Source organism: Cynocephalus volans, chromosome 1 (genome assembly GCF_027409185.1).
Source record: "Cynocephalus volans isolate mCynVol1 chromosome 1, mCynVol1.pri, whole genome shotgun sequence".
Taxonomy (NCBI): domain Eukaryota; kingdom Metazoa; phylum Chordata; class Mammalia; order Dermoptera; family Cynocephalidae; genus Cynocephalus; species Cynocephalus volans.
Window position 1 is genome coordinate 42,370,404 of NC_084460.1, and position 25,057 is coordinate 42,395,460.

The 25,057-nt window shown below is 42.0% G+C and overlaps 1 protein-coding gene across 12 annotated transcripts in view; it reads right to left on the bottom strand.

Moving 5' to 3' along the window:
* ZMYND8 (zinc finger MYND-type containing 8) overlaps positions 1-25,057 on the bottom strand; it is a 143,153-nt gene that overhangs the window by 89,977 nt on the left and 28,119 nt on the right. For 7 of the 12 annotated variants that reach the window (XM_063076173.1, XM_063076164.1, XM_063076135.1 and 4 more), the window contains 6 exons: positions 18,715-18,863; positions 10,658-10,876; positions 7,629-7,742; positions 6,271-6,363; positions 5,047-5,134; positions 2,348-2,403 (listed from right to left, as the gene is read on the bottom strand). In XM_063076173.1, coding sequence (XP_062932243.1) covers positions 2,348-2,403; positions 5,047-5,134; positions 6,271-6,363; positions 7,629-7,742; positions 10,658-10,876; positions 18,715-18,863 — 719 coding nt within the window. Of the gene's footprint in view, positions 1-2,347; positions 2,404-5,046; positions 5,135-6,270; positions 6,364-7,628; positions 7,743-10,645; positions 10,877-18,714; positions 18,864-25,057 lie in introns of those variants that run through there. The other 5 variants (XM_063076180.1, XM_063076156.1, XM_063076144.1 and 2 more) reach the window with 2 other exon arrangements.

Here is a 25,057-nt window from a genome sequence, read left to right on the forward strand (position 1 = left end):
TTCTGGTTGTCACAACTTGGGAGGCAGGAAGGAGATAAATAATGGAATCTTGTGATGTACAGGACAGTCCCCCCAACAAAGAATTCTCCAGCCCCAAATATCAATAGTGCCAAGTTGAGAAGCTGGCAATAAAATCTAAACGCCTGATCGGTTCTCTCAAGGCCATGTGTGACGCACCCTCAGCCCACCTGCGTGAGCTCATCTTGTACTAGCTCCGGCCAACAATCCCTGCCAGCCACTCTGGCCTCCTCTGCTTGCCATGCTCCACTTCTACGCATCTCTAAGCACACTGTCAGAGGAGTTAATTAACACTACGTTGTCCTACTTCATGTCCACTGATGACAAACTGAAAATTCAGTAACTTATTTGTTGTCCTTTTCCCTCTTAAGAAATGTGTTGTCCATTCCCCTAGAGTAGCGTCATGACTTAGAACCAAATGCCCTGAAAGTTCCCTTCTTGGATGTGAATTCAGACTCCACCATTTACTAGCTCTGTAACTTTAGGAAAAGCTGCTTCTCCTCTTGGAGCCTCCATTTCTTCATCTACAGACTATGAATGATAGCAGTACCTACCACCTAGGGTTACTCTGAAACTTAAATTAGATAAGTATAAAGCACTTCAAGTGACACAATAATGAATACATAAGTTACCATTTATCCAAAATTTAGAGTATGCTGGACTCTAAGTGCTCTAAGGGTGTTAACTCATTTATTTCTCACTACCCTCTGTGAGGTAATGCTGTTGTTATTCCATTTTACAGAGGGAGAAAATGAGGCGCCAAGAAGTCAAGTCAACTGCCCAAGGTCTTACAGTGGCAAAGAGGTAGGGCCAGGATTTGAACCCAGGCAGTTGGGGGTCCAAAGCCCATGCACTTCATCACTGCACATATAGATGCTAAAACCTTCCTATCACCATCAACCTTGTTTTTCTCTTTATCTCCTGTCATCACACCAAGGGTCACATACATAGTATGTACTCAACAATTACTTATGAGTGACTGACTTAACAGGTCAATGAATAGATAAGTGAATGAATGAACAAATGAACGAATAGTGAAATCCATTTCCTCCTTCAAGGCAGCCCTCTCTATCCCTGGGCTATTCCAAAGGTATACATCAAAAACAGACCATCACCACTTCTCATCAAAGAAATACAAGATAAAATCACAGTGATGCCACTGTTTTTTCTGATCACACTGGAGGGGAAGACATACATAAATATATTTTTTAAATTAGAACTCCCAATACTGGAAAGGACACAGAAAAACTACCACACTCATCCACTCCCAGTTGCTGTATAAGATGCTACAGCTTTTCTAGAAGACAATCATGAAATGTCTACCAAAAGGCTTTGCCATGCTTACAGACTCTGACCTGCTAACTGCATTTGTAAAAATTATACTAAGGAAATCATCAGAAGTGCAATGATACTCATCACCTTGTTATTTATTTAAATACTGATAAAACTGGGCATTACCTAAATGAAAAAAGGAGTAATTAAATAAATGTCCATGAATTGTGCATAGGAATGCTATGCAGCCATGAATAAATTCTGTTCTTCCTGTGTGTTTAATTACCTAGACAAATAGAAAATACTCAGAATAAACTAAGTGAAAAAACCGTTTACAAAACCCTCTCTATATAAATATACAGACATGGATGTATCCCAATGATATTCAAAGAGGTTTACTTTACAAATGGATGGATGGATGGATGGAAGGAAGGAAGCACACAGAAAGGTTGAAGGCCATTATACCTCAGGTTTTTTTATATTTTACAATGAGGACCTAATAAAGAAAGCCTCCTTCATACCATTTTGGCTACCAGTCTGTCCCATAACCACCACAGCCTCATGGTTTATTCCATCACACCATCAAAACTATGGGTATTTGCAACACGGACAGACTCTCCAGGATACCCGGGCAAAACCCAAATCTCTTCTGCAAGAGGACTGAAAAGGGACCTGACTGAATGCCATAGATTATGGAGTCAAGGTCAGAAATTATGAACTCTACCCAGGCAACCAAGAACACTCAGGATGCCCAGTGCTTGTCCATGTCTTAAGGGTAAAAAGTAAAAAATCATTTCCTCATTTTAAAAAAAAAAAAAAAATCGTTTCCTTCTCCCTTAGATCACTGCTAAGGTAAGGGTGTTTGATAACATATTGCACCCACACACACACACCTTTGTTGCTTTCACTTTCCTTTAAGAGTAGGGATGCTGACTATGCCTCAACAAATTCCAAAATCGCCACAGCTACCTACTAGGAGATTCTGTGAATGGAAACTTCAGCTACTCCAGCCCCTCACTCTGGATGAATCTAATATGGAACAGTGGGAAACACATACCTCATGTTCACAGATTTTGATGACTACTTTCGCTATTTGCGTCAATTTGTGATTTCCTAAGGGAATAAGAAAATAGAATTAATTCTAATGAAAGCATTCGAACACCCAGTCTCTGGATTACACTTTCAACTAACCATCTTTTAACTTGCTTTCTCCCAGGATTAAACTTTCAAAGGCTAAACCCCAGAAATTTCTGGCTTTTAATACAGGTTCAAATTACGCAACTTCTCCCTTCAAAGCCGGCCAATCTGTGATGCCTCAATGTCGTCTTGTCTGAAACTAAGCGATTTGTGTGGGCTTCCCTGTAATTCATGGATTAATATTTTTAAAATGCTTCAACATTCTAAAGGCTCAAATTCGTGAAAAGGAGCCCTTTGTCATTGTCCTAGACCCCAACCCAAAAAAGGTGTGGGGGAAAGAAGACATTTCATTGAGTACCTCTGGTGTGCCTCTGGCCCAAACACATTTTTTGGTTAACTCCTCAAGAAGCCATATTAGGAAACAGGTATAAAATGTGCCCATTTAAATAATAAGTAAGGTGAGGCTCAGAGGAGTCATCGCTTACATGAGAACACTTAGCTAATGAGGTGAGCATCTGTCTGCAGGTCTAAATTTAAATCTTTGCACTAAACCAGAAGACAAGATGGTCAAAAAGCCATATTTTCTTTGAACCTTATGGTATTTTCAGAAATTTTAAGTGTGTTGACAAGAAGATTTTATTTATACACACACACACACACACACAAATCTAGACAGGCTTGCCTTGAAAACTCAGACGATCTGATAACTCTGTAACCAAACCAAACACTGGAGCTGCCAATGGCGACCTCTCAGACCAGGCAGGAGTTGCCTGTTCTCCCTAATCCCCAGCACTCCCCTTGGCCAGTGGCCATCCTGGCTTGTGTGGATGTTTGTTTTCCACCTGACCACATTCACTTGTTTATATGACCTGACAGGCCCTTCTGTATATTTGAGTCTATCGTCTTTACATGAATTCTCAATGCCTAGTGCTTCTCCTTTCTCCCCTCCCCTCATCCCCAGCCCTGCCACTGAGTTCAGAATGCAATATGTGTGCTTAAAGCAAACATCCACCCATTCATACATCTTTCCTCAGACACTACGAACAGTCTACACTAAACCCAGGAGGTATACAGAGAACAAGACATGACATCTGCCCTTAAAAGAGCTTGTATCCTAGAGAGTTAATTCAAACAAATAAAAACAGCACCATTCAGAAAGCATGATAAATGCTGCTGCCATGGGCAAGTATGGGTCTAGGACATCAGGAAAGGCTTCTCAGAGGACTGAGAGGCTGAAACTGAAGGGATAAGAAGATGTCATCCAGGCAAAGAAGGGAATAGTGTTCTAGCAGGGGTACCTGTGTACAGCAGGACCTGGGGACAAGAGCAACAGGGTGAGGCAGGAAGATCAACCTGGCTAGAAGGTAGACAAAGAAGGTCGTAGGGGAAGATGGGGCATTGGGGAAGCTGCCAAGAGTGAAGGTTTGAATAGAAATCCTATTCTATTCTCAATCCTCTAAATCCAAGAAAGCACAACTGAGAAAACTTTATCCAAAATATAAAGAATGATAACTCAACAATAAAAACACACAAAAACAATTCTTGAAATGGGCAAAAGATCTGAATATATTACCACAAAAAGATATACAAAAGACTAATAATAAGCACATTAAAAGATACTCAATACCATTAGTCACCAGGGAAAGGGAAATTAAAACCACCATGACATAGCAGTTTACACCTTCAAGAATGGCTAAATTTAAAAGGACAGACAATAGAAAGTGTTGACAAGCATGCAGAGCAACTAGAACTCTCATATACCCTGCTAGTAGAGTGTAAAACGATATAACCACTTTGCAAAAAACAGTTTGCTCAAATTTCTTACAAAGTTAAATGTAAACCAACTCGATGATCCAGCAGTACCTCTTTGAGGTATTTACCCAAGAGATATGAAAACATATGTCCACCCAAACACTTGTACAAGCAAGTTTACAGCAGCTTTAGTCATTACAGCCAAAAGCTGAAAACAATGCAAATATCAATCAACATCAACAAAGCAAATGGATAAATTGTGGTATCCTGATAGAATGAAAAACTACTCAGCAATAAAAAAGGAACAAACCACTGATACACACAACAACACAAAGGAATCCCAAAAATATTACACTGTGTGAAAGCAGCCAGACACAAAAAAGTATAATCTCTATGGACTCAACTTATATGAAATTCTAAAAAACGTAAAACTAATCTATAGTGGTACAAAACAGAATAGCAGTTCCCTTCGAAAGTGGCTTTACTGGAAAGGGGCAAGTGGAAATGTAACAGGCTGATGGAAATGTTCTAGATCTTATCTGGGGTTGTGGTTACACATTTGCCAAATTCGTCAAATGCACACATAAAATCTGTCCAATTTATTGTATGCAATTATACCGACATTAAAATAAGACTTTAAAAAAACAATAAGAACTAACAGCACCATATAGTCATGTCAGCTCATACCTTCAAATGAACATAGTCACTGCCTTTTTATTCACACATATAAGCAATCTATACACAAGCATTCTCAGTTATTGGCCTTGATGCATGAACTAAGAGCCTGATTTCTGATGAAGGGCAGGAGAATGTGCAATACACACACAGAGCATGCTCCCTTTCGTAGGAGACATCTAAGCCACTCACCCCCATTATAAATGATGCAGTTGTGCAAAATCCACTTTGCATCAGCCAGGAAGGCTTCTGTGCAGCCATACATTTTCTTTTTAGCATTCTGGGAAGAAAAGCCACGGAGTATAATCACCAGTGAGTCTATATAAGCCACAGTCAATAACACCTGGGTCCCCACACAATTTTCTGAGCAGTCATTTGCCAAATTAATTAATGCTCTTTTACTCATTTCCCAAGATGCTATTACTTTTTAAGATCTATAGACCTATAAAAATGCACTTATTCAATTCATCACGGTAAGCTGAATTTTCTCATCTTATAGCAACTGTCATTTATCAAGCAGATCCCTTCCAATAAACAAGACATTTTATATATTAATATATTTATTATTAGTCATATGGTCTCACATAAGCCTCAATAACTCAATGAAATATTATCGTCCCCATTTTACAGAAGGGGAAAGTGAGGTATGGAAATGTTAAGGAAGGTATCCAAAGTTTGAAAGGTATTAATTTATGAAGCTAAAATTCCAACCCCGTCTTTTTGAATGCCTTCTTTTTTCCATCACATTATGAGGGTATGTGCAACTTCCCAAAACAGGTTGAATTTACTGTTTGGGGGTTATCAGTGCAGACCATATGAAGTAATGTTTCCTCCTCCTGGACGCTCTTCATTACCCATATTTTGCTGACAATGGTTTGAAAATCAGCACCAGAATGACATGCATAATCTGAAGCGTTACAAGTTTAATTTTCAGCATGGAATTTTAACATGAACTTTTAAAAACACCTTCAAGCATTAAAGAAATATCCTCATCAGTAAACTAAGTCAAGTTCTAAGAAGCCACATCTTTATTGCTAATCTGGAGGTTTCTCAAACACTTAATTTTCTCTTCTTCCTTCCTGCTGCTCTCATTAACACCTCCATAAGAAAGAGAAGAGGAAGGGAGGCTCAAATCAAATCACTACTTCTTAGAAGCTAAGACTTTTTCAGGTAAAAACTAGAATCACTTGCGGAAGTATTATCAGTAGATTTGAACACTCCATTGCAATCCTTGGAACAATGTTACAGAGGAAAGAAGTTTAGGGGATCAAGAGTTCTTCTTTCCAAATAAAAATAGAGCAAGGAAAATGCAGAGAAATAATCTAACTTGAGATAGGGCATGGGTAGTGTGGGAGGATTCTTAGTCATCTTGACAATTGTGGGCTGCAACAGTGAGGTTCTTTGCTGAAGGCCAACCTTTTCTAATGTACAAAGGTCCATGGGATGGAAAATGTATTCCGCGTAGTCAGGATGCTGTTCCAACGGAACGGGCTTCTGGAATGCATCTGTCTATAAAAGAAATGATACACACACACAGGACAAACTCATCATTACTGTGGAGGACCAAGCACTAATATCAACAAAGGACTTTAAAAGTGGAGACAACTTTTCAGACAATACAATTCTAAAGGTTTCCACAAAGGATAGCTCCAAATTGGTCCACCTTCTAATTCTGCCTGGTTATTCATAATCAAGAGCCCAGCTGTGTTTTGATTTTGTTATCTGTTTATTTTTCAGTATTCACCCAAGTAACAGGTCCTGATATTCTCAAAGCAAAAGCTTTATATATTTTTTTTTCATTGAAGCGTAATTAATTATACATATTTTAGGGGTACAGCATTGACTACCATCACCTATGTACAGCATGGGATGATCCAATCAATATTATTAGCATATTCATTATTACAATCTTGTTTTTTTTTTTTTAAAGAAATAAAACCACAGTATAACCTAAAGCCCTGTTCTATTCATTTAACTTAGAAAGCAAACTCTGAAGTTTCACAAAGGGTCACCGCTAGCCCACATGTTGCCTTTCTGTAAATCAGAAAGGGGCAAACCCCACCCTTAAGTCTCTTTAGGTTCATCTGTAGGAAAAATGTCATAATATGATTGTTTTTTAAAACAAGGTATTTTTCTGCCATTTTCCTGAAAACTATCATAATAAATATACAAACCACAATGGCTACGGAATGACTGGGACCCACAGGAGGAACAACACCGTGAGGAACACAACTTGCCAGCAGAATGAGGTGGTCCTGCTTTACATACAGATTTTCCTTAAAGGGCAAAGGCTGTACATCAAATCCTATTTCAGAACTGCAGTACTACCAAATTCTCGCCCTTTATGGAAATTTCTCTGGTTGAGTTTTCCTTGAAGGTTCCATCATCAGACCTTGGTTTTAAATAAACTGGGTTGAACTGAGCTCTCTCACTGAAATGGAATTTCCCTGACTCCTGTGGGAAGGAACAATGAATGGGGTCTGAGGTTTCACTTCATGACCAATCAGAATTTTAAAACCCCTACCAACTTTCTACTGTATGTCATTTCCTGATTAAACTCCTTTGGGACACAAAGTACTCACTATAATTAACTGAATACTATTGTACCTTATCTTTAATCTACAGATATTTGAATTTGGGCACACTGGAAGGCCCAAAGAACATATAAGGTGCCTGAAAAGCTAAGCATATAAGGAGCATGTAGAAGGTTAAGAGAACAAAAGAAAAGTCACTATTTTCTTTTATCCGTATACCAAGAGGAGCATTCTTCTTACCCCTGGCTGTTTCATTTTCTGAATAGCAAACTTGAGCAGGTAGGACAACTGTTCGATGGTGAGCATTGTCATGGCTTTACTCTGGGTCTCGATGCACTCTGCTACTGTAATTTTCTACAAGTCAAAATCATACACAAATGTCTAGTTAGAAAAAAGAAATTACTATTCATGTAATTATTTCCCTTTCCTTCTATTTTTTCGATGAAGTCACACATAAAAACCAATCCCCATCTAAATGAGACTAGTTTTGCTTAGCAAGGACTCTAACCTACTAGACCAAAATGTACTGGATCAGTGGGTTAAAATTAAGAAGCTCAACAATCCATTTATTACCTTATTAGGAAGTGTTTCTAGCTCATGAAGACATGATCTGAGAAAGGTATGGGTAAACAGAGTCCTGAAAAATCGTCACTATTATAACCTTTGGGTTTCAAGAATGGAATATGAAAGGAAAGGCCACTGATGTTTTCAGGGTCATCTCCTCACAGGACAAATACGTATCAACCACTTATCTTGAGCCTCTCAAGGTTCTGGGCTATCTCTCAGGAAACTGACAAGGCATTAACTCAATGATATCACTGATAGAAAGGGACATACTTCCCTGTAGAAAGAATCCAAGGATTGGTAGTGGACTAAAAATAAATATGACTCCATTGTCTATCACCACTGATGTCACCCCCTCAGGGCAAACTACGTGATGGGCATACTCTAGCTGTCCATCCCCATAGGCAATAAATGTTATTTCACAAGAGAAATTCCCATCAAAGAAGATACCCCATGAAAGGTCTGCAACCGATCCTGCTGTGTAAATCTGATAGGATATCTGAGAGCTTCAGAATCCTTATGTAGCAGCAACTACAAAAATAGCAAATTCCAATGATGTCAGGAAACACTCTAACCATCTGTGTAGGAAGAGCTGAGAAGTTTTCTCCAATTAATTTGGATTCAGTTTCCACTCTTCACATCTCTGGGGCCTCCAGATGGAACTCTCAATGGGTCTTGGTAGTCGAGGAAAAGGGCAGGACGAGAGTCACTCAAGCTGAAACCCAGGATGACACATTCATCTAAGTGCATAGCTATCAGGGACAGAAACATCCAGTTCTCTCAGCTGACTGCCTTACCAATTCATCCCTGGAAGAAATTCGGGGCCCACCTGCTTATTTGCATTCCAGTTGGTTTCCAGGGAACCATCCATGGCAAACACTGTCATCAGTCCCACCCTCCACCCCTTCCTCCTCCTGGCTGGCAATGCCTGGCTCCCAAACACAAGAAGTGCTGGATGAGCATCTGTCAAGCCTTTTTTGCATGGGGACTGGTGATCCAATGCTGACCAATGAGCCCAAGGGCAAATCACCTGGGAGCTCATGGACAAAATCCTTCCACCTGATAAAAAGAAGAGATGCAAGGAGAGCCACCCTCCTCTAGGGGGACTGCTATCTATCCACACATGACACTTAAACTCCCAGCAGCCACCTTAAGGCCATGGGGGACACATCAGCTCAACAATGAGAAGGAAAGAGCCTGACCCTAGCCTGGCCTCTGGGCTCTTCCTACACCTGACGATAATAAATCCCTACTGTTTCAGCTATTGCTTACCTTGAAAGCATCCTACCTGAGCCACTGTCTTTTTTGCAATATAAAATTGGGAAGAGTTGGTCAAGACAAAAGAAAAATGGTAAAGGCTCCATTTCCCACACAAAATACAGCAGAATGAGGTCAGGCTCTGAACACAGAAGACAGTGTCACTGAGCAAAACACATCCCACATAAGTACTTATCTAGAATAATCCAGAGAGAACCAGTGGTCCTTGTCTGCCATTGTAGAAGTAGAATATCAGTACACTGTCATCATCACATTGAACTGACATCTAATTTCTTTTCATAGATTTCTATGTCTCTCCTTTCCCTAAACAAAAACAGTACCACAGACCCTGTCCTATAGCTTGCTTTTTCCCCTACTAAAGAAATCTGTGTGAACTTTGCATTTCACACATAGAAACCTTCCTCATTTGAGATCTAATTCCAATGTGCCTTTGAATCCAAGAGACATTCCACATTAAATGATTTTGTAGATGACATTTTTATTTTCAGCACTTCAAAAGAGCACCACAGTTGAGAGTCAGAACAGAAGCCACCTCAGAAGAGTGGAAACCTAATAACTAACTGGCTTAACGAAGAGTACTGGGGCTTTGCTACGAATGACACATACACGTTACCTTCACTAGGCTCAGTGAGTTGCCACCTCTGGATCTGTACCTGCAGCTCTCCCTGCCTGTAAGGCCTCCCTCAAATGGCTGCAGGGCTCATTCCTCCCCTCCTCAGGTCTTTCTCAAATCTTAGGCCTTCCAAGACCTCGATATTTAAAATGTAAACATCTTGCACCGCAATAAACTTCCCATTCCCCATCCTCAATGTTTTCTTTATAGCACTTTTCTCCTAATTTATTATGCACAACTTTATTATCTTGGCTTTTGTCCTTATCTGTTGAAAAGAAAAGTGATTCATGCCTGTTTTCCCCTGCACTGTCGAATTCCCAGCACCTAACAGGCACTCAAGAAATACTTGTTACATAAAAGAAAGTGTCAGATGGCCACCATTCGGAACATACAACCAAAATCGGTCTTCCCAGCTTAGCTACTGCTGATGATTCAATGATGCAGCAGGAGACAACATCCAAAAAGGGGAAAAACAGCACAAGATCTTTTCAAAATGTGTGAACTATTAAGATTTATTAGTTAACTTCCAAGACGTTCATTATAGAAGAATCAGAGAGATGGTTACAGATCTTAAAGCGATCCAAAGACCCATGAAGAATCAAAAACAATATTCAGTGCAACTGTCTTTCCAACGGCTGCAGTGCTGTGACCACAGCCAATGTTGTTCCAAAAAGGGGGTGACCAGGAGAGAACTGGTAGAAGGCAAATTTTTCTTTTCCCTATACCTGAGTTACTTGAAAAATTAAAAATAAAAAGAAGAAAAAGAAAGGAGAGGAAACGAGGCAGGTAATGCATTCATTCATCAGGAACTAACCTCACATTCAGGACAAAACCAGTCCCCCTCTGGTTCCGATGTCAGTCTCAGACACTTAGCGTGATAAACCCGGGGACAGAGCTCACAGCAAAGGACTTGGCCTTCCCGGTGACAAACCCAGCAGTAGAAATCATTCCGTCCATCCTGCGGTACAACATCAACAGGGTCTGTGGTGAGTGGCTGCTTCATATAGTAAAACGGACCATGTCTTAGTTCTGACTGAAATGTAGGCAAGAAAGACAGGTTTGGTTTCAAAACAAATGTGCATTCTCAAAAGGAATTTGAACAAGTACATCAATAACAACAGAAGAAAATTATAGCATTTCACAAATCCAGTTAAAGTCAATACAGCATTAGCAGGTCATTGGATATTATGAAGATTTTCTGTTCATATTTTCTTCATTTTTTTTCTATTTTAGGTGGCCATGGATTGAAAGCTTGTATCTAAGAGTTACTAGGCAGCCCTAACAGGATAGCACAATTGCTAAAACCCAAGCATAGCTGGGTTCAAATTATAATTCTACCATTAAACAGCTGTATGGACAAGTCTCTTAACTCTCAGCTTCAATTTTCTCATCTGTAAAACGGAGATGATAATACCTAACTTTGTGGTATTGTGTTGGATTAAATGGGATGATATAACATATACATTTAATACAGTGCCGCCATTACTAACATTGCTAAGACAGTTAAAAGCCCAATATATATAGAAGTCCAAATTTATAAAGCCAATAAAAGTATGGCAATTTGAATTGGGATTCATTAAATAGTAAGCATTTGGTGAATAGATCAGTTGGATTTGAGTTACCAAAAAATGGTCATCCATTTTTTAAGTCCATCTCCAATGCAAAAAGTACTTATGAGCCGACAAGAAACTTCATAAAGCCATGATTCTTGGACATTGTAGGCCCTCCTGTTTGCTAGGGAGTCACATCTTTATTTAGAACCAACAATGGCAGAAAGATGAGATGGGTGGCCTATTCATGGAAGCCAGATCTCTTCCCGCCCCAAAAATGTCAGGAGAAATGTTTCTCTAATGGTTCAATATAGAAAATAGCAAAGCCACACTCCAAACACATAAAATCACTCAGAAGAAACTAGTTAGGAAAATGTCTTTCAGAAACCAATATGAAATCCTGTTTGGGGAATATGAAAACATCCAATGGTAGGTGTCAAAAAGACCTGGTAACTAGCTGTGTGACCTTAAGAAAGCCACTCAACCCACTTCGAGCCTCAGTTCCTCGGCAATAAAACCAGCGATAATAACTTAGCCATACCTATATTACCTACCTCTGAATATAAACCTCACTGTATAACATGTTTCTTTTCTGCCTTTCAGTAAAAAATTATAGTTTCCTCCATAAAGATCTCATATGTTGGTTACATACTGCATATTTTTTTGTTGATACTATCTATGGATGGGGATCTTTTTCCCCTATATTTTCTAAATAGTTATTGTTGGTACTATTATTTCTAAGTAACATTAGTTGTCTGTTCAGGTCTAATACTTTAGCAATACTTTTATTTTAATGGCTAGGACCTCCAGGATAATGGGAAAGAACCGCCGAGATTGCAGGCATCCATGTTTTGTTTCTGGCTCTTATTATGAGGTTTTAATGTTCTCAAAATGCGTTATTTCTACACTCCTTAATAAAGAGCCTCATAGAGCTTATTGAGCAGATCTTCGTTAACCAATCTTTCTAATCCTCCCTACTCTCATTTCTATTAAGTAAAAAGCTAAGTCTTTTTAAGTGTGATTGCATAATTCTTTAGCCCCGTTATTTCCCTGTTTCAGTTCAACTCTTAGGATAGCAAGGTCTACTTGGTTTCTAGGGAATAACATCATTGTTACAACATTCTTTCCATGTTACATTTTTTAACATACTGTCATACACACCACCATTTTATCCAACAACTACCCAGAAAGGTATTTAGGAAAGATTCTAGCAGTTTTACTTGACACATGGGAAAACTTGGTTAAAAAAATTATCTGACTCCCAAACCCAGAGCAAGGACTCAAACCTAGATCTCCCAGCTCTCTCTCTTCCCCGTACCCCACACGAGGTAACACTTGATGCAGGAGAGATTCTGATGATTTAGAGACTTCTCTGTAATTCAAAACAAATTCTGCTTAATGCAAAAAGCTGGAAGGAAAAAAATCTGGAAAAGAAAATCTGAGGAGGACAACTACTAGAAACCCAATAGAACAGGACATGAGGAAATGAAAAAACAGCATCTCAAGCAGGGGTTGTCAACCTCAGCACCAGTGACATTTGGGGCCAGAAAACTCTTTGCTGAGGGGCTATCCTGAGCACTGTAGGACGTGCAGCAGAACCCTCACTGCTGATACCAGCAACACCCCCACTGCACACACAAAATTGTGACAACCAAAAACATCTCTAAACTTTGCCAAACATCCCTTGGGGGACAAAACTGTCCCTGGTTGAGAACCACTAATGCAGTGGGTCTGCTATCTGCCTAGGAAAATGGTTGCTTGAGTTTAAGGGCGTAGGGGGTAAAAGAGAGACCTGGGCAAAGAGAAGGAGGAGGAAGAAAACTCCCACTGAATGATAAATTGTACATAACAAGCAAGCAGAACTATTTCTAACCTGAGTGGGGTCTTCTAGGATGCTATTGTGGTAAGCTATATACTCAGAGCCCAACTTCCCTTCGATAAGTTAGTAATAGGACAGGAAGAGTTGTTAAGATCTAAATGAAACTGGAAGAATCAAATATGACAGCTAATCTCCCTAACCGGGGCAACAACTCAAGGCCTGTGTGTCTGGTAGAGGCCAGGGTTACTGATCCTTCAGAATAAGTTTCCCCCCATGCTCCCATCCCCACCCCACCCCCAACTGGCTAGGGGTGGGTGTCCCTAGGAGGATGAGGAAGACTGTCAGCTGCTCCACACTCTTAGAGGAGTTCCTCCTTTCCTGAAGCAGCAGTTGCTGCTAAGAACTAGCTGCCTGGTTAATCTCCTTGTCAATCAGATGCTTTCCTTATCTGCTTCTTGTAAGTGTTTCCTGCTCCATAAAAATAATCTGATAACAAATATGGAACATTTAAAAAAGGAAAAGCAAATCATTTCAGGTAAAATGAGTTATGATTTTTCTCCCCTACATGTATAAGTTGTGTTACCAGCCTGACTGACAGCAAGACAAACAGGTTACAACCTGTGTTATTAGGGGATAATCGCAGGTTATGAGAGTAATATTCCCTGCTCCTTCTACAGGTTGGCTTAACAAGAAAATAGGAAAGGCCTGTTCATTCACTTTAGGAATACCATAGTCTACACCAGGAGCAAGCAAACTTGTTCTATAAAAATAGTAAATATTTTCAGCTCTTTAGGCCATTCAGTCTCTATTGCAATTGCTCAACTCTGCCACTGTGGTGTAAAAGCAGCCACAGACAACACACAAATGAATAAATGTGGCCCTCTGCCAATAAAACTTTATTTATAACACAGGCTCCAGACAGCATCTGGTCCACAGGCCATAATATGCTGATACCTGGTCTACATATACCAGAGAATGGGTGCTCTGGCTGTGTGTGATTACTCAAATTCCTATGAATACATGAGTGAAAACAGCCCTTGCTCCAGCTTTCATCCTACTGCATTTGATAAAAGCATGGGGGACTGCAGGGTAGGTAAGAAAAATCCCCAGGCCTGGAGTGAGGCGCACATTGGCATTTGACCTTGGAAGTGGGCAGGACAGCAGGGAGGGGCAGAGCTCATAGCCATCTGATGGGGTAGCCCCCACTTGGCTCCAGTGATCAAGGCAGCTAGGCCAGCACCCACCCCCAGTGCTGTCTGACCTTGGGGAGAAGCTGGTAATCCCTGCTGTCCTTGAACTGTCTCGACTGTTGATACACTGCCCCAGGCCAACAAAGGACTTCTGGGAAATGTCCCAGTTTTTAAACAATGTGTGGGCCCAGCAAAATAAGTCCTAGCCCACCTATTTGTGTTATGTGCATACCCTGTACCCAGAGAAGGTGAGGAGGGGCAATCATCTCTTCGCCATATTCAATCAAAGGTATACCAAAGGCCATTTTGTACAAATCGGCTAGCAGATTATTTCTCAATCCTTTAATAAGGGAAAAAACAAAAACACCTCCCTAAAAGGACATTTTGAAATCAAATGTCCCAAGAACTAAAGATTAGAGTGGTATGTATCGGTAAAGGCTCTAATGTCACTTTGGGCAAGATATTTCTTGCCTCATCTATTGCAGGACATTTAGCAACCAGACCCTTCTCCAAAAAATGCCAGCAGCATCCTCCCAGGCATTTTCAAACCTTTCCAAAGAAGGAAACCATTGGACCAAAGGACTTTTTAAAAATTCATCATAAACCTTGGAATACTTTTTCCCACTAAAAATAAAGAATATTTTAAAGTTCTTCTTTAAACTCCCCTAAAAGTACTGAATTCCAACTATATTTTTTAAAAAATGAGTGAAACGGGCCAAACTTAAAACCCAACCCTATCTCCACTTGGTAATAAAAGGTCTCTACCAAAAAATGGAAAACTGTTTTTTATAAGGCCAGGTTGGTTTTCTAGAACACAGAAATTAGAGTGAAGAAAAAGAGGAAGGAGGTAGAGAATCATGATATACACCAAAAGTCAAAAGAATTAGAATGCCAACAGACAGTCAGGGGCAGAAGGAATGAGTAGAGTAGCCTGAGTATCAGACCACAGAGAGGGGTGGGCAGTGTGGAAAACAAGAGCACACAGGCCCCATGTCTAAAGGGGCAGGCTCTACCCAGCTCCAGCTATTGCTAGATTTTTCTTTTCTTTTCTTTTCTTTTCTTTTCTTTTGGCAGCTGGCTGTTTCAAGGATCCAAACCCTTGATCTTGGTGTTTTAACACCTACTCTAACCAACTGAACTAACCAACCAGGCAGCTGGATTTTTCTGAGTGCCATGGCCTAGATGTTTCTTTCCCCCCACAACTCATATGTTGAAATCCTAACCCCAAGATGATGGTATTAGAAGGTGGGGCCTTTGGGAGCTGATTAGATCATGAAGGCAGAGGCCTCATGAATGGGATTAATGCCCTAATAAAAGAGACTCCAGAGAGACCCTCACCCCTTTTATTCTATGAGAACATAGCAACAGATCAAACATCTGCAACCTAGAAGAGGGCCCTCACCAAGACCATGCTGGCACCCTAATCTCAGACTTCCAGACTCCAGAACTGTAAGGAACGAACTTCTGTTGTTTATAAGCAACCCAGTCTATGGTATTTTGTTATAGCAGCCCAAATGGACTAAGGCACTGAGTTTTTATAAGAACCCAGAAATCCTTGTTTTTATTTGAAATCTCATGATCCTCAAATGTTGGTAACTAATAAAAATCATATTATGTTAGTCAAATACAGCATATGCAGACTATAATTTGCTGCTTTTAATTTTATGATTCTTTTTTTTTTTTTAAAAGGGGAGGGAGAAAGGAAGGAAGGAAAAAAACAAGGCAAAATAAGACAAGGTGTCCAGCATAATTTTTTTTAAAAGGATTTAAGTTCCCCATGAGGAAAACAGATTGTGCACAAGTGAGACTGCCCCTACTATGCAAACATTATATGCTAGAAGGAATTATGGGATCAAGGGTCAGGAATTTCTTCTCTTTATAGTTTAGGCTATTCCCCCTTCGCCAACAAAAGGCTCCTGGCCATTCTGCCTGGGAGTTTTAGATCAGAGATACAAAGCTACAATCAACCTTATGATGTTCCTACTTCAGTTCCTATGTTACACTGTAACTGAAGCTCAAAGATGGGAAAGCCACTGACAAGGTCACACAGTCTCCCAGATGCCGTGGGCTAGAAAGAGCCAAGTGTCCAGGTGGAATGCTTCCCTTCTCTACTGATACTGAAGACAGTTGGTTATTCAGAAGCATCCCCATGTCCTGTGGCCACTCACTCATGCTCTGCTGTGTCCCACACCCTGTGTGCTTTCTGTGGTCATGAGCTCCCACTCTGTGACAGCCTCTAGGGTACCACCAGCACTGGACACTGGACACTCTTCTGAGGCTGCTAGTCCAAAGGGTGACACAGACTTTTAAACACATCGTTGTGATCATGAGGCTCAGGTGTGACAGAAATGGTATCAACACACACACAGGAAAGGGAAGAAGAAAATGCATGAATTGCCCAAGCTTCCAGAAAAGAGATGCAAGCCAATTTTTAAAGGACAGGTAGGAACTCACAAAGCGTGTGCACATGCCTGCACACGCAGAAGGAGGGGGCATAGGAGAAGACTGTTTCCTCACAGAACAGACAACATCTGCTTTCGGGACTTACTGGTAACTAATAAGAGAGTGTTGGCCCAGGAACTTGAATTACTGGCTAAATTAAGGTTTAGGGATTATCTGTGGCCTTCATGTTTTTTTCTTAGTCTCAGTCCTGACAGCTAATGAGATGGCTCCTGGGTGACCAAGATAGGTTGTGGCTGGCTTCAAGCCAGACAGGCAGACCTAAGCTCAGATGCAGCTCTGAGACCTTGAGGAGACAACTTAACCTCTCTGAACCTCCGTGTTTTTATCTATTAGATGGAGATGATTACAGCAGTAGGTGACATATGCCAAATACCACTTTTGGTATTATTATTATCAAAACTTTTTTTTTTTTTCAATCTCAATGCCCCCAAAACTTATTTAGGACCCACCAGTTTCTTCTATGATGGGATTCCTAACTTACTAGATTTGCACTGTCCAAAACAATAGCTATAAGCCCCAGATAGCCACTGAAAAGTAAATTAAATAAAGTGAAAAACTCACTTCTTCAGTCACACTAGCCACTTCCACGTGTGCAAGAGCCACACATGACTTGTGGCTACCACATTGGACAGCACAGGTCTAGAACATTTTTACAGATATTGTTCATGTACAGACTGTGACTATTCTGCTTAGTATAGAGCCCGATTTAATTTTTAATTTTTATTCTTGTTTATGTCATTTAGTTCAATTAATCTTCACAAGCACCCTGTGAAATTAGTAGTATCATTATCCCCATTTAAGTAGATGAGAAAACTAGGCACCAAGAGGTTAACTTTCCCACTGCCACACAGCAAAGGCAGAGCTGGCATTTCGCTCTGTAATTTTGAGAGCAAAAATAGATTTGTGCTCAGAAACACACACCTCTCACAGGCCTGGGTATTTAACCATTGCTAGGTCTCTTTCCTTGAAAGCAACAATCTTGTTTAATTTAACCTTCAATCCCCAGGGCCCACTCCAGTACTCAATAACACACAAAATGGATGAACGCATCCCTAGGAATCACTGCACACAAACAAGTGGTATCGGCACCACTGGGACAGTGTTTCTGCCGATGCTAGGAGATGTGACCTCATAGTCCACAGAGGGGATAGATAAATTCCACCAGTAAGTCCATAAAGTACCTCTCATTTTTGTTTAATCAGAAGAATACCTAGCCTGCATCAGAGAATATCAAAGCCTGAAGGTTCCTTAGCCGAGATCCAAGACGTGAATAGATGTTCTGTATCTAGCTGAATAATCCTGGCTCCCAAGGGAGGATGAGGTCTGGGTAAGGTTCAAGCTGCCCGGGGTCAGTGCTCAGTGAGAAGGAATTATGACCAATTACCAAAGTTAACCTCGGGCAGTGCCTCTTACCACAGACCTAAACCCCTCATTTTACAGATGAGAAAACTGAGACCGGAAAGGAACATGTCTCAGCCACGCAATCACCTCCAGACAGAGCTCAGAATCGGTCTGTTGGCATGGCCCAGGGTGGGTGAACATCTTCAGGCCACACAGGCGAAACAGTCGTATAAGCACAAAAAAAAATTAATCCAAGGAAAAGACCCAGTTCCTAAAGAACAATATCCTCATCTCATTTGGGTCACGGCTCTGTCTCCAAAACAGATCTGAAAACCCACTGGAAATTTTTACACAGGCCCATTTTGAGCTGTCCTTTCTGTCCTATGCAAATGACATCTTGCTTTTAAATGCCAAGAGCATCGGCTCGAAGAAAAACCCAGAGCGCTCCGGTGCTGCTCACCGGCCCTTGTCCCCCTGGTGTGGACACCATTCCTAGCAGCTCCTTTACCTGCTCCTTACTGTTATTGTTAAGTAAGCCAGGTTTCTTTTTCTTTTTAATAGGGCTTGTTGATGTGTCCTGTGGTGAATGGCCATTGGAGGAATGTGGAGGGCTGGGGAATTTTCTTTTCTGGGCTGTTCTCTCTGTAGAGCCAGGATCTGAAAAAGACACAGAGAACCACACATTTTAAAACAGTCAAGGAGGCCTAGGCCCCACAGTGAGGAGGGGGTGTGTGGGACATAGGGCATGTCGTCCCCAAACTCCACATGCCATTCCAGTGTTCCTCCTCCTAGAATATACTTGGCCCCCTCTTCATTGTCTGCCTCAGAGGTCACAAAGTCTTTCTTCGGCCTACATAACATTTTGTAAAATCTTAATTCATTGCCAAAATATACTGTTTTGTTTTGTTTTGTTTTTTGGCAGCAGCTCGCCAATATGGTGATCCAGACCCTTGCCCTTGGTGTTATAGCACAACACTCTACCCAGCTGAGCTAACTGGCCAGTCCTCATTGCCAAAATATAAAAACTAATTATTTAACTCTGATTTCTGGCTTCATTTAAAAAAGCATATCAGGGCCTGCACGGACCAGACAGAGTTGAATAACAGCCTTCCACTTTTAAATGGCAAAATGCCCTTCATTTTGCCACAACCACCACCCTTCTCTACTGCACCCCTGTTGACAAGGCCTGACCAAGATGCCAAGAGTCATCACACAGGCACGAGTGTTATTCTTATCCCAAAGAAATATTTCTTCTCTATCCCTGTGCCTGATGGCCAAAGCAGTAAACCATGAAAGAAAGACCAAAAGGCCACACACTTAAGTAAATAAAGGCACACATACTTCTTTGTGGAAGACAACAGCATTTATTTGTGTTTATTAGGCTAACAAAGTGTAACAGGTACACAAAAAATACACCCCCCCCCACCAGAAAGTTCTCGTGGCTCCATCACCGGTGGGCACTGTTTGAGACCTTCCTCAAAAGAGATCAATACAAATTACCTTCTCACTGATTCTCACCTGAAAAATGCCAACCCCACTCTGCCAGCTCATTCTCCCAGCACCTCACTTAAACACATGCACACTTCCCACCACCATCCATCCAATCTTCACCTGCAAGGACCTGAATCCACTCCATGTACATTGGTGGTCTTGTTAGCTTAGGGATGATATAATGGCACAGCCTGGTGTACCTTACATCCTGAGGAATGAAAGCTACAAACACCAGAAGAGGAGAGAGCTACACCAAGAACATAAGGGGATGGGATGGGATGTGAAATCCAGAAAGATGACTATCCCCAAAGACATTCCTCCTCCAGTTTTACTACTCAGGCAAGTTCTAGCACGCAGGTTGTACAGTACACCCCCGTGCAGAGGAGTCACTGATGGCAAATTAACAGGGCCAACATGCCCATAGGGAAGGCCTCCTAGTGGTAAACTTTTGATTAGAAAGAGAAGCACCTTCCAGCAGACTCACAAAGGAAGACAATGAAGGCTTTCCCAAAACCCAATCCACAGGATGGAACTCTCCAGCCTCACCTGGCAGGCTTCAAGACAATCCTGAATAAATGTTCAGGGTGCTGCACAGAGACCCAGCCCCAAGAGGAAATTAAATGCTAACCACAGGCACCTTGAGATGAACAGACCCCAGTGGCTGGAGAATCATCCCACAGACATCAAATTGGAGACCCGGAGAACCCAAAGGGATGGCCCAAAGGCACAGAACAGCTGGTTAGCGAGACAGCTCGTTAAAACTGTGCAGCCTACGGGTGGGACAGTCCCCCAGAGAACACCTCCTCTCATTCCCATAGGGTCCTCACCCCACACCGCCACCACATGTGAAACTCTTTCTCCACACAGCCCTGACTCAACACTGTCTTCCTAGAAACACATCCTATAAATACAGTCACAGGGGAGCAAAGCATGTGCAAGATGATTCAACTGCAGCACTGTGTGCTGTGCCTATGACTGGAAACAAATGTCCATAAATGGAGGACTCGTCTAATAACACATTACATCCATGCAATGGGATATTCTGCAGCCATTAAGAATAACAAGGCCCTTCTACTCAAAGTGATGTATGACGATGTCCAAGCTTCTGCGTCAAGTTAAAAAAAAAAACAATGCGGGGGGCTGGCCAGTTAGCTCACTTGGTTAGAGCTGGTGCTGATAACACCAAGGTCAAGGGTTTGGATCCCTTTACTGGCAAACAGCCATGGAAAACCAAAAAAAAAAAAAAAAAAAAAAGACACACACACACACACACACACACACACACACACAATGTGTCTAGCACCATTAATGGACCAACATTCATCTCCCAAAAAAGATGTAATATATACATCAATGTTTGCATAAAACTAGAATATTCCTGGATGAACACAAAAGTACAACAGAGCTCTACAGGAGGACTGGTGGTTGCCTCGAGAGGAAAGCCTACAGGGAGTGGGGAGATGATCATTTTTCACTGTGCACCCTTGTATACTGTATTTATCATGTTCCTGGATGACTGTATCAAAATAAAGAAAATCAAAGATGAAGTTTTTGGCAGGCTCAGTTTCACATAAAAAAGCAGCAGGTGCAAACCAAACCCAATAATGAGCGAAAGAATGAGGGAGGACAGATTTAGGATTAGAAAATGTCACTACATGGGTAAAGTTAGGGCCAGATCACTGCAGGCTTGTGGACCACAGGAAGGAGTCTGGGGTTTGTTCTACAGGGATCTGATAAACCCCAATAATTCAGCTCAAGTGTCAGAGCACGGGTGTTTGATAAAAACGTTTTGGAGGCTCAGAGGAAACATGTCCTGGAAGAAATGCATCCTGGCTAGGCAAAAACTGAAAGCAATCAGGCAAAGGTTTTGGTTTTGTATGTCTTATAGTTTGTGAGTAGCTTTTGAAAGAGAGTACTTGAGCAAAGACCCACCAGTGGGAAAGTGAGGGGCATGTTCCGGGAAAACAAGCGCAGTAGTGTGTTTTGATGTTTCTCCATGGAGCACTATCGGATTTTGGCAAGGAGAGCTCTTCTTCATTGCAAGGACAAGCTCAGCACTCTCCCATTCGATTCCATTAGTACCCCCAAACATTGTGACAACAAAAAGAGAGGTAGCACTACCCTCCCGAAAAACCACTGAGCTGGAACACAGGGCACAGTGGATTAACACAGTCCAGCCAATGTTTAGTCACCCTTGGAGCCAGAAAGGGCACCAGCTGCTCCGGGACAATCTAAGTTCTCCAACTGTGGCTGAGATCCCCTGGGACAATGGTTCCCAAAGTGTGATCCCCATACCAGCAGCAGCAGTATAACCTGGGAGTTTGCTAGACATACAAATTCTGGAGCCCCACCCCTGATCTACAGAATCAGAAATTCCAGGATAGGGTCCAGCAATCTGTGTTTTAACACCTCCCAGTGATTGGGATGTATGGCTAGTTTGAGATGGTCTTGGGTGTGTGTTTAGGGGATGGAATCTGAGTTCTCGAGGCTAGAGAATCCTATTCCACACTGGAAAGCCAATCTGCATCAATCTCCTCTACTTCCCCACCACTTTGCAGGGGGCTGGTTCACAAGCCAAGCAAGAAGGCAGGGCTGGAGAATAAGCCTAAATAGGAAACAACCCCAGGCAAGGTTCTTTACCTCTCAGGGCCTCCCTGACTCATCTGTAAAAAATGGGAAGAGAGGAGGAGAAAGGGACAAACCAGAAGTTCTTGTGTGGAGTCCATGACAGTGCTTCAGGGACCCGTGAACCACATGCCACCTTTCTACACGTGAATGCAATTTCTTGAGAAGTAGGACCATAGCCTACTTCTCCTCCTCAAAGGTCCTCAGCTCTGATTAAAAACTATACAGGGCAAAAGGGTCTTAAAATCTCTATTGTACTTAAAATTCTTTTAATTCTATGGGAAAGAGAAAAAAAAAACCACTAGAAACTAATACACTCACAAGCAATTTAGAGCTGGCCAGGGAGTTTTGCGCAAGCCCCCCAGGAAACAAAAAGGGAAACCGAGGTCCTGCTCAGCAAGAGGAGGGGGTCTGCCCCAAGGCTGCTCACACCTAAGAGTATTCCAGACCTTCTAATCGCAACAATACATGAAAACCCCAATTCTGTTCAATGTTACAAACACATCGATTACCACCAGAGTTAATGAGAGTTCAGTGGTTGTATCCAAAGGGTAGAAATTTAATAGGTTCCAAACAGTAGACACATCCGTCAACAGCAGGGGCTTTCAATGAAAGCTCTTAGGGAGAAAAATTAGGAAAAGCCTGCTGCATTCAGCGTCCTTGTCCTTTGGAGGTATGAGACAGCAGGTCAGCGTTATGATGTAAACACCTCCCTTCCAGAGGGGGTCAGGCCTCTAGTGATGACAGAATGGGGGGTATAAAACTGGCTGTAGTCATGGCAACGAAGCCACATAAGGACCTTTTCAGGAAAGCTGAGTCAAATTTTTTTTCTTCTCTAATGATTTAATTGTGATGGGGATGTATTGCTAAGCACCTTTCATCTATAAACTTGGAACAATGACAAACGGCCACTGTAGACTGAATCACTGGCAAAGGGTTCATCTGTGATCTGAAAGACTTTTCTGCTGCCTTCTCTCAGGTAGCAGGACCTGTGACTCTACTGGGGTGGCCCACTAGCAACCCTCTGCCTCCCACTCCACCCCCAAAATGAGTCTGGTTCTGAGTGAGTTAACGTGGGTGAGGGAGGAATACTGCCTCCAGCAAAACGATGGAGCAATGACTCAGGAAAACTGCTTGGCATGGAGCAGAAAGCAGCAGAACTTTCCCCTGTATGTGACATTTCACTGAAATCTTAATAACCAAGTATATGATGAGATCCTTCCCAAACCTGTGTCTTGTAAACCACCAGAAGTAATTCCGCTCAGAACTTCCTGATGTCCTTTGACTTAAGGACTGCCTTACTTTGAGATAACCCAGACTCTTTGCTTTCCTGAGCCCAGCTACTAACAGCCAAGAGTTTCTTTTATTACATGTGATATGCTTTTCATTTAGTTCCCTCTAAGGCACTTGCCCAAGATCACACAGCCACCAAGAGGCAGGGATGGGATTTGAACCCAGGCAGTCCAACTCCCAAGCCCACGTTCAAATCACTACACAGCTTGGCCTTGAACTAGGAGGGCCTCAGCTCTGCAGTAAAAGAACTTCCTCATGTAGGGTCTATTGTTTAAGAATACACTCACTTTGCTCTTTTTTATTTTTTTCCCTCAACTGCAGATGAAAGTATAGGGGCGGACAAGGTCCAACAAAGAGTTCCAGGTATTTGGAGAAGGTCTGTGCCCTCACAAATGAGACCATTCTCTCAAAGACAGTCCCCACGAAGCACATTCACCTCCCCAAACTTCAAACAGTGGCACCAGAGCCAGCCCTAGGCTACAAAATAGGCTGCAGGCTCCAGGGCCATCTCCCCTCCCCCTCTGCAATCTCCATCCACCTCCCCGACAGGCCACACCAGGCGCCCCCACCCCCCACCCGCATCCGGCGCCTGAGTCACAGCACTCACTGTCCTCTGGGGTCTAGGAAATGACACACCATTACAGGGAATTGTCTCCTCCCTCCAGGGAAAGGGCCTCAGCTGAAAGGCCTGAGCTTCAAGTGTTGTTGTGGGTGTTAAATTTCCGTAATGGTAATGATGTCGACGGCAAGCCTGCTGGGGCCTGAATGAAAAGAGAAGCTCGGTCAACAGGCCGAGACAGGCATGGCAGGCCACAGGCATACGGCGACCGACTGTGTGGTTGGCCAGGTCCCAGGCAAATATGGACAAGATGGTCACCCTACACAGAAGTCAGGGAAATTGCTCCAGTGGACCAGGTCACAGATGACAGGCAGAATGGCACAGTTGTCACGAATTGGCTCTTTGGCATAGAATTGCATGCAGAACCTAGTTCTGCTCCTCCCAGCAGCGTGAACTTATGGGAGCTAGTTAACCTCTCTGTTCCTTTGTTATTCTTTAAGAAGGAGATAATGGTACCTTGTGGCATTATCGAAGCATTAAATGAACTAATTCAAGTAAAGCTCTTAGTATATTTCCTAGCAAAGAGTAAGCACTCGATCAATGGTGACTATTTTCTTGAAGCAACAATCATTCCTCCTCCTTTTCTTCCTCCTTCATTCCTCCTCCTTTTCTTCCTCCTCTTCCCCCACCAACACCCCACTCCAAAAACAGAGCTTGCTTCCTCAAAGGAGAATGTTAAATCAATCTCGTAAGTTCGAAGTTATGAAAAACGTCTGTCTATATAAAGTGGAGACTGAAATCTGCCCAGGACATGATTTCTGCATTTCAATCAGACTGTAAAATTCCCAGCCTTCCTCCAGGTAACTGCGAAGGCAGGGTCGGC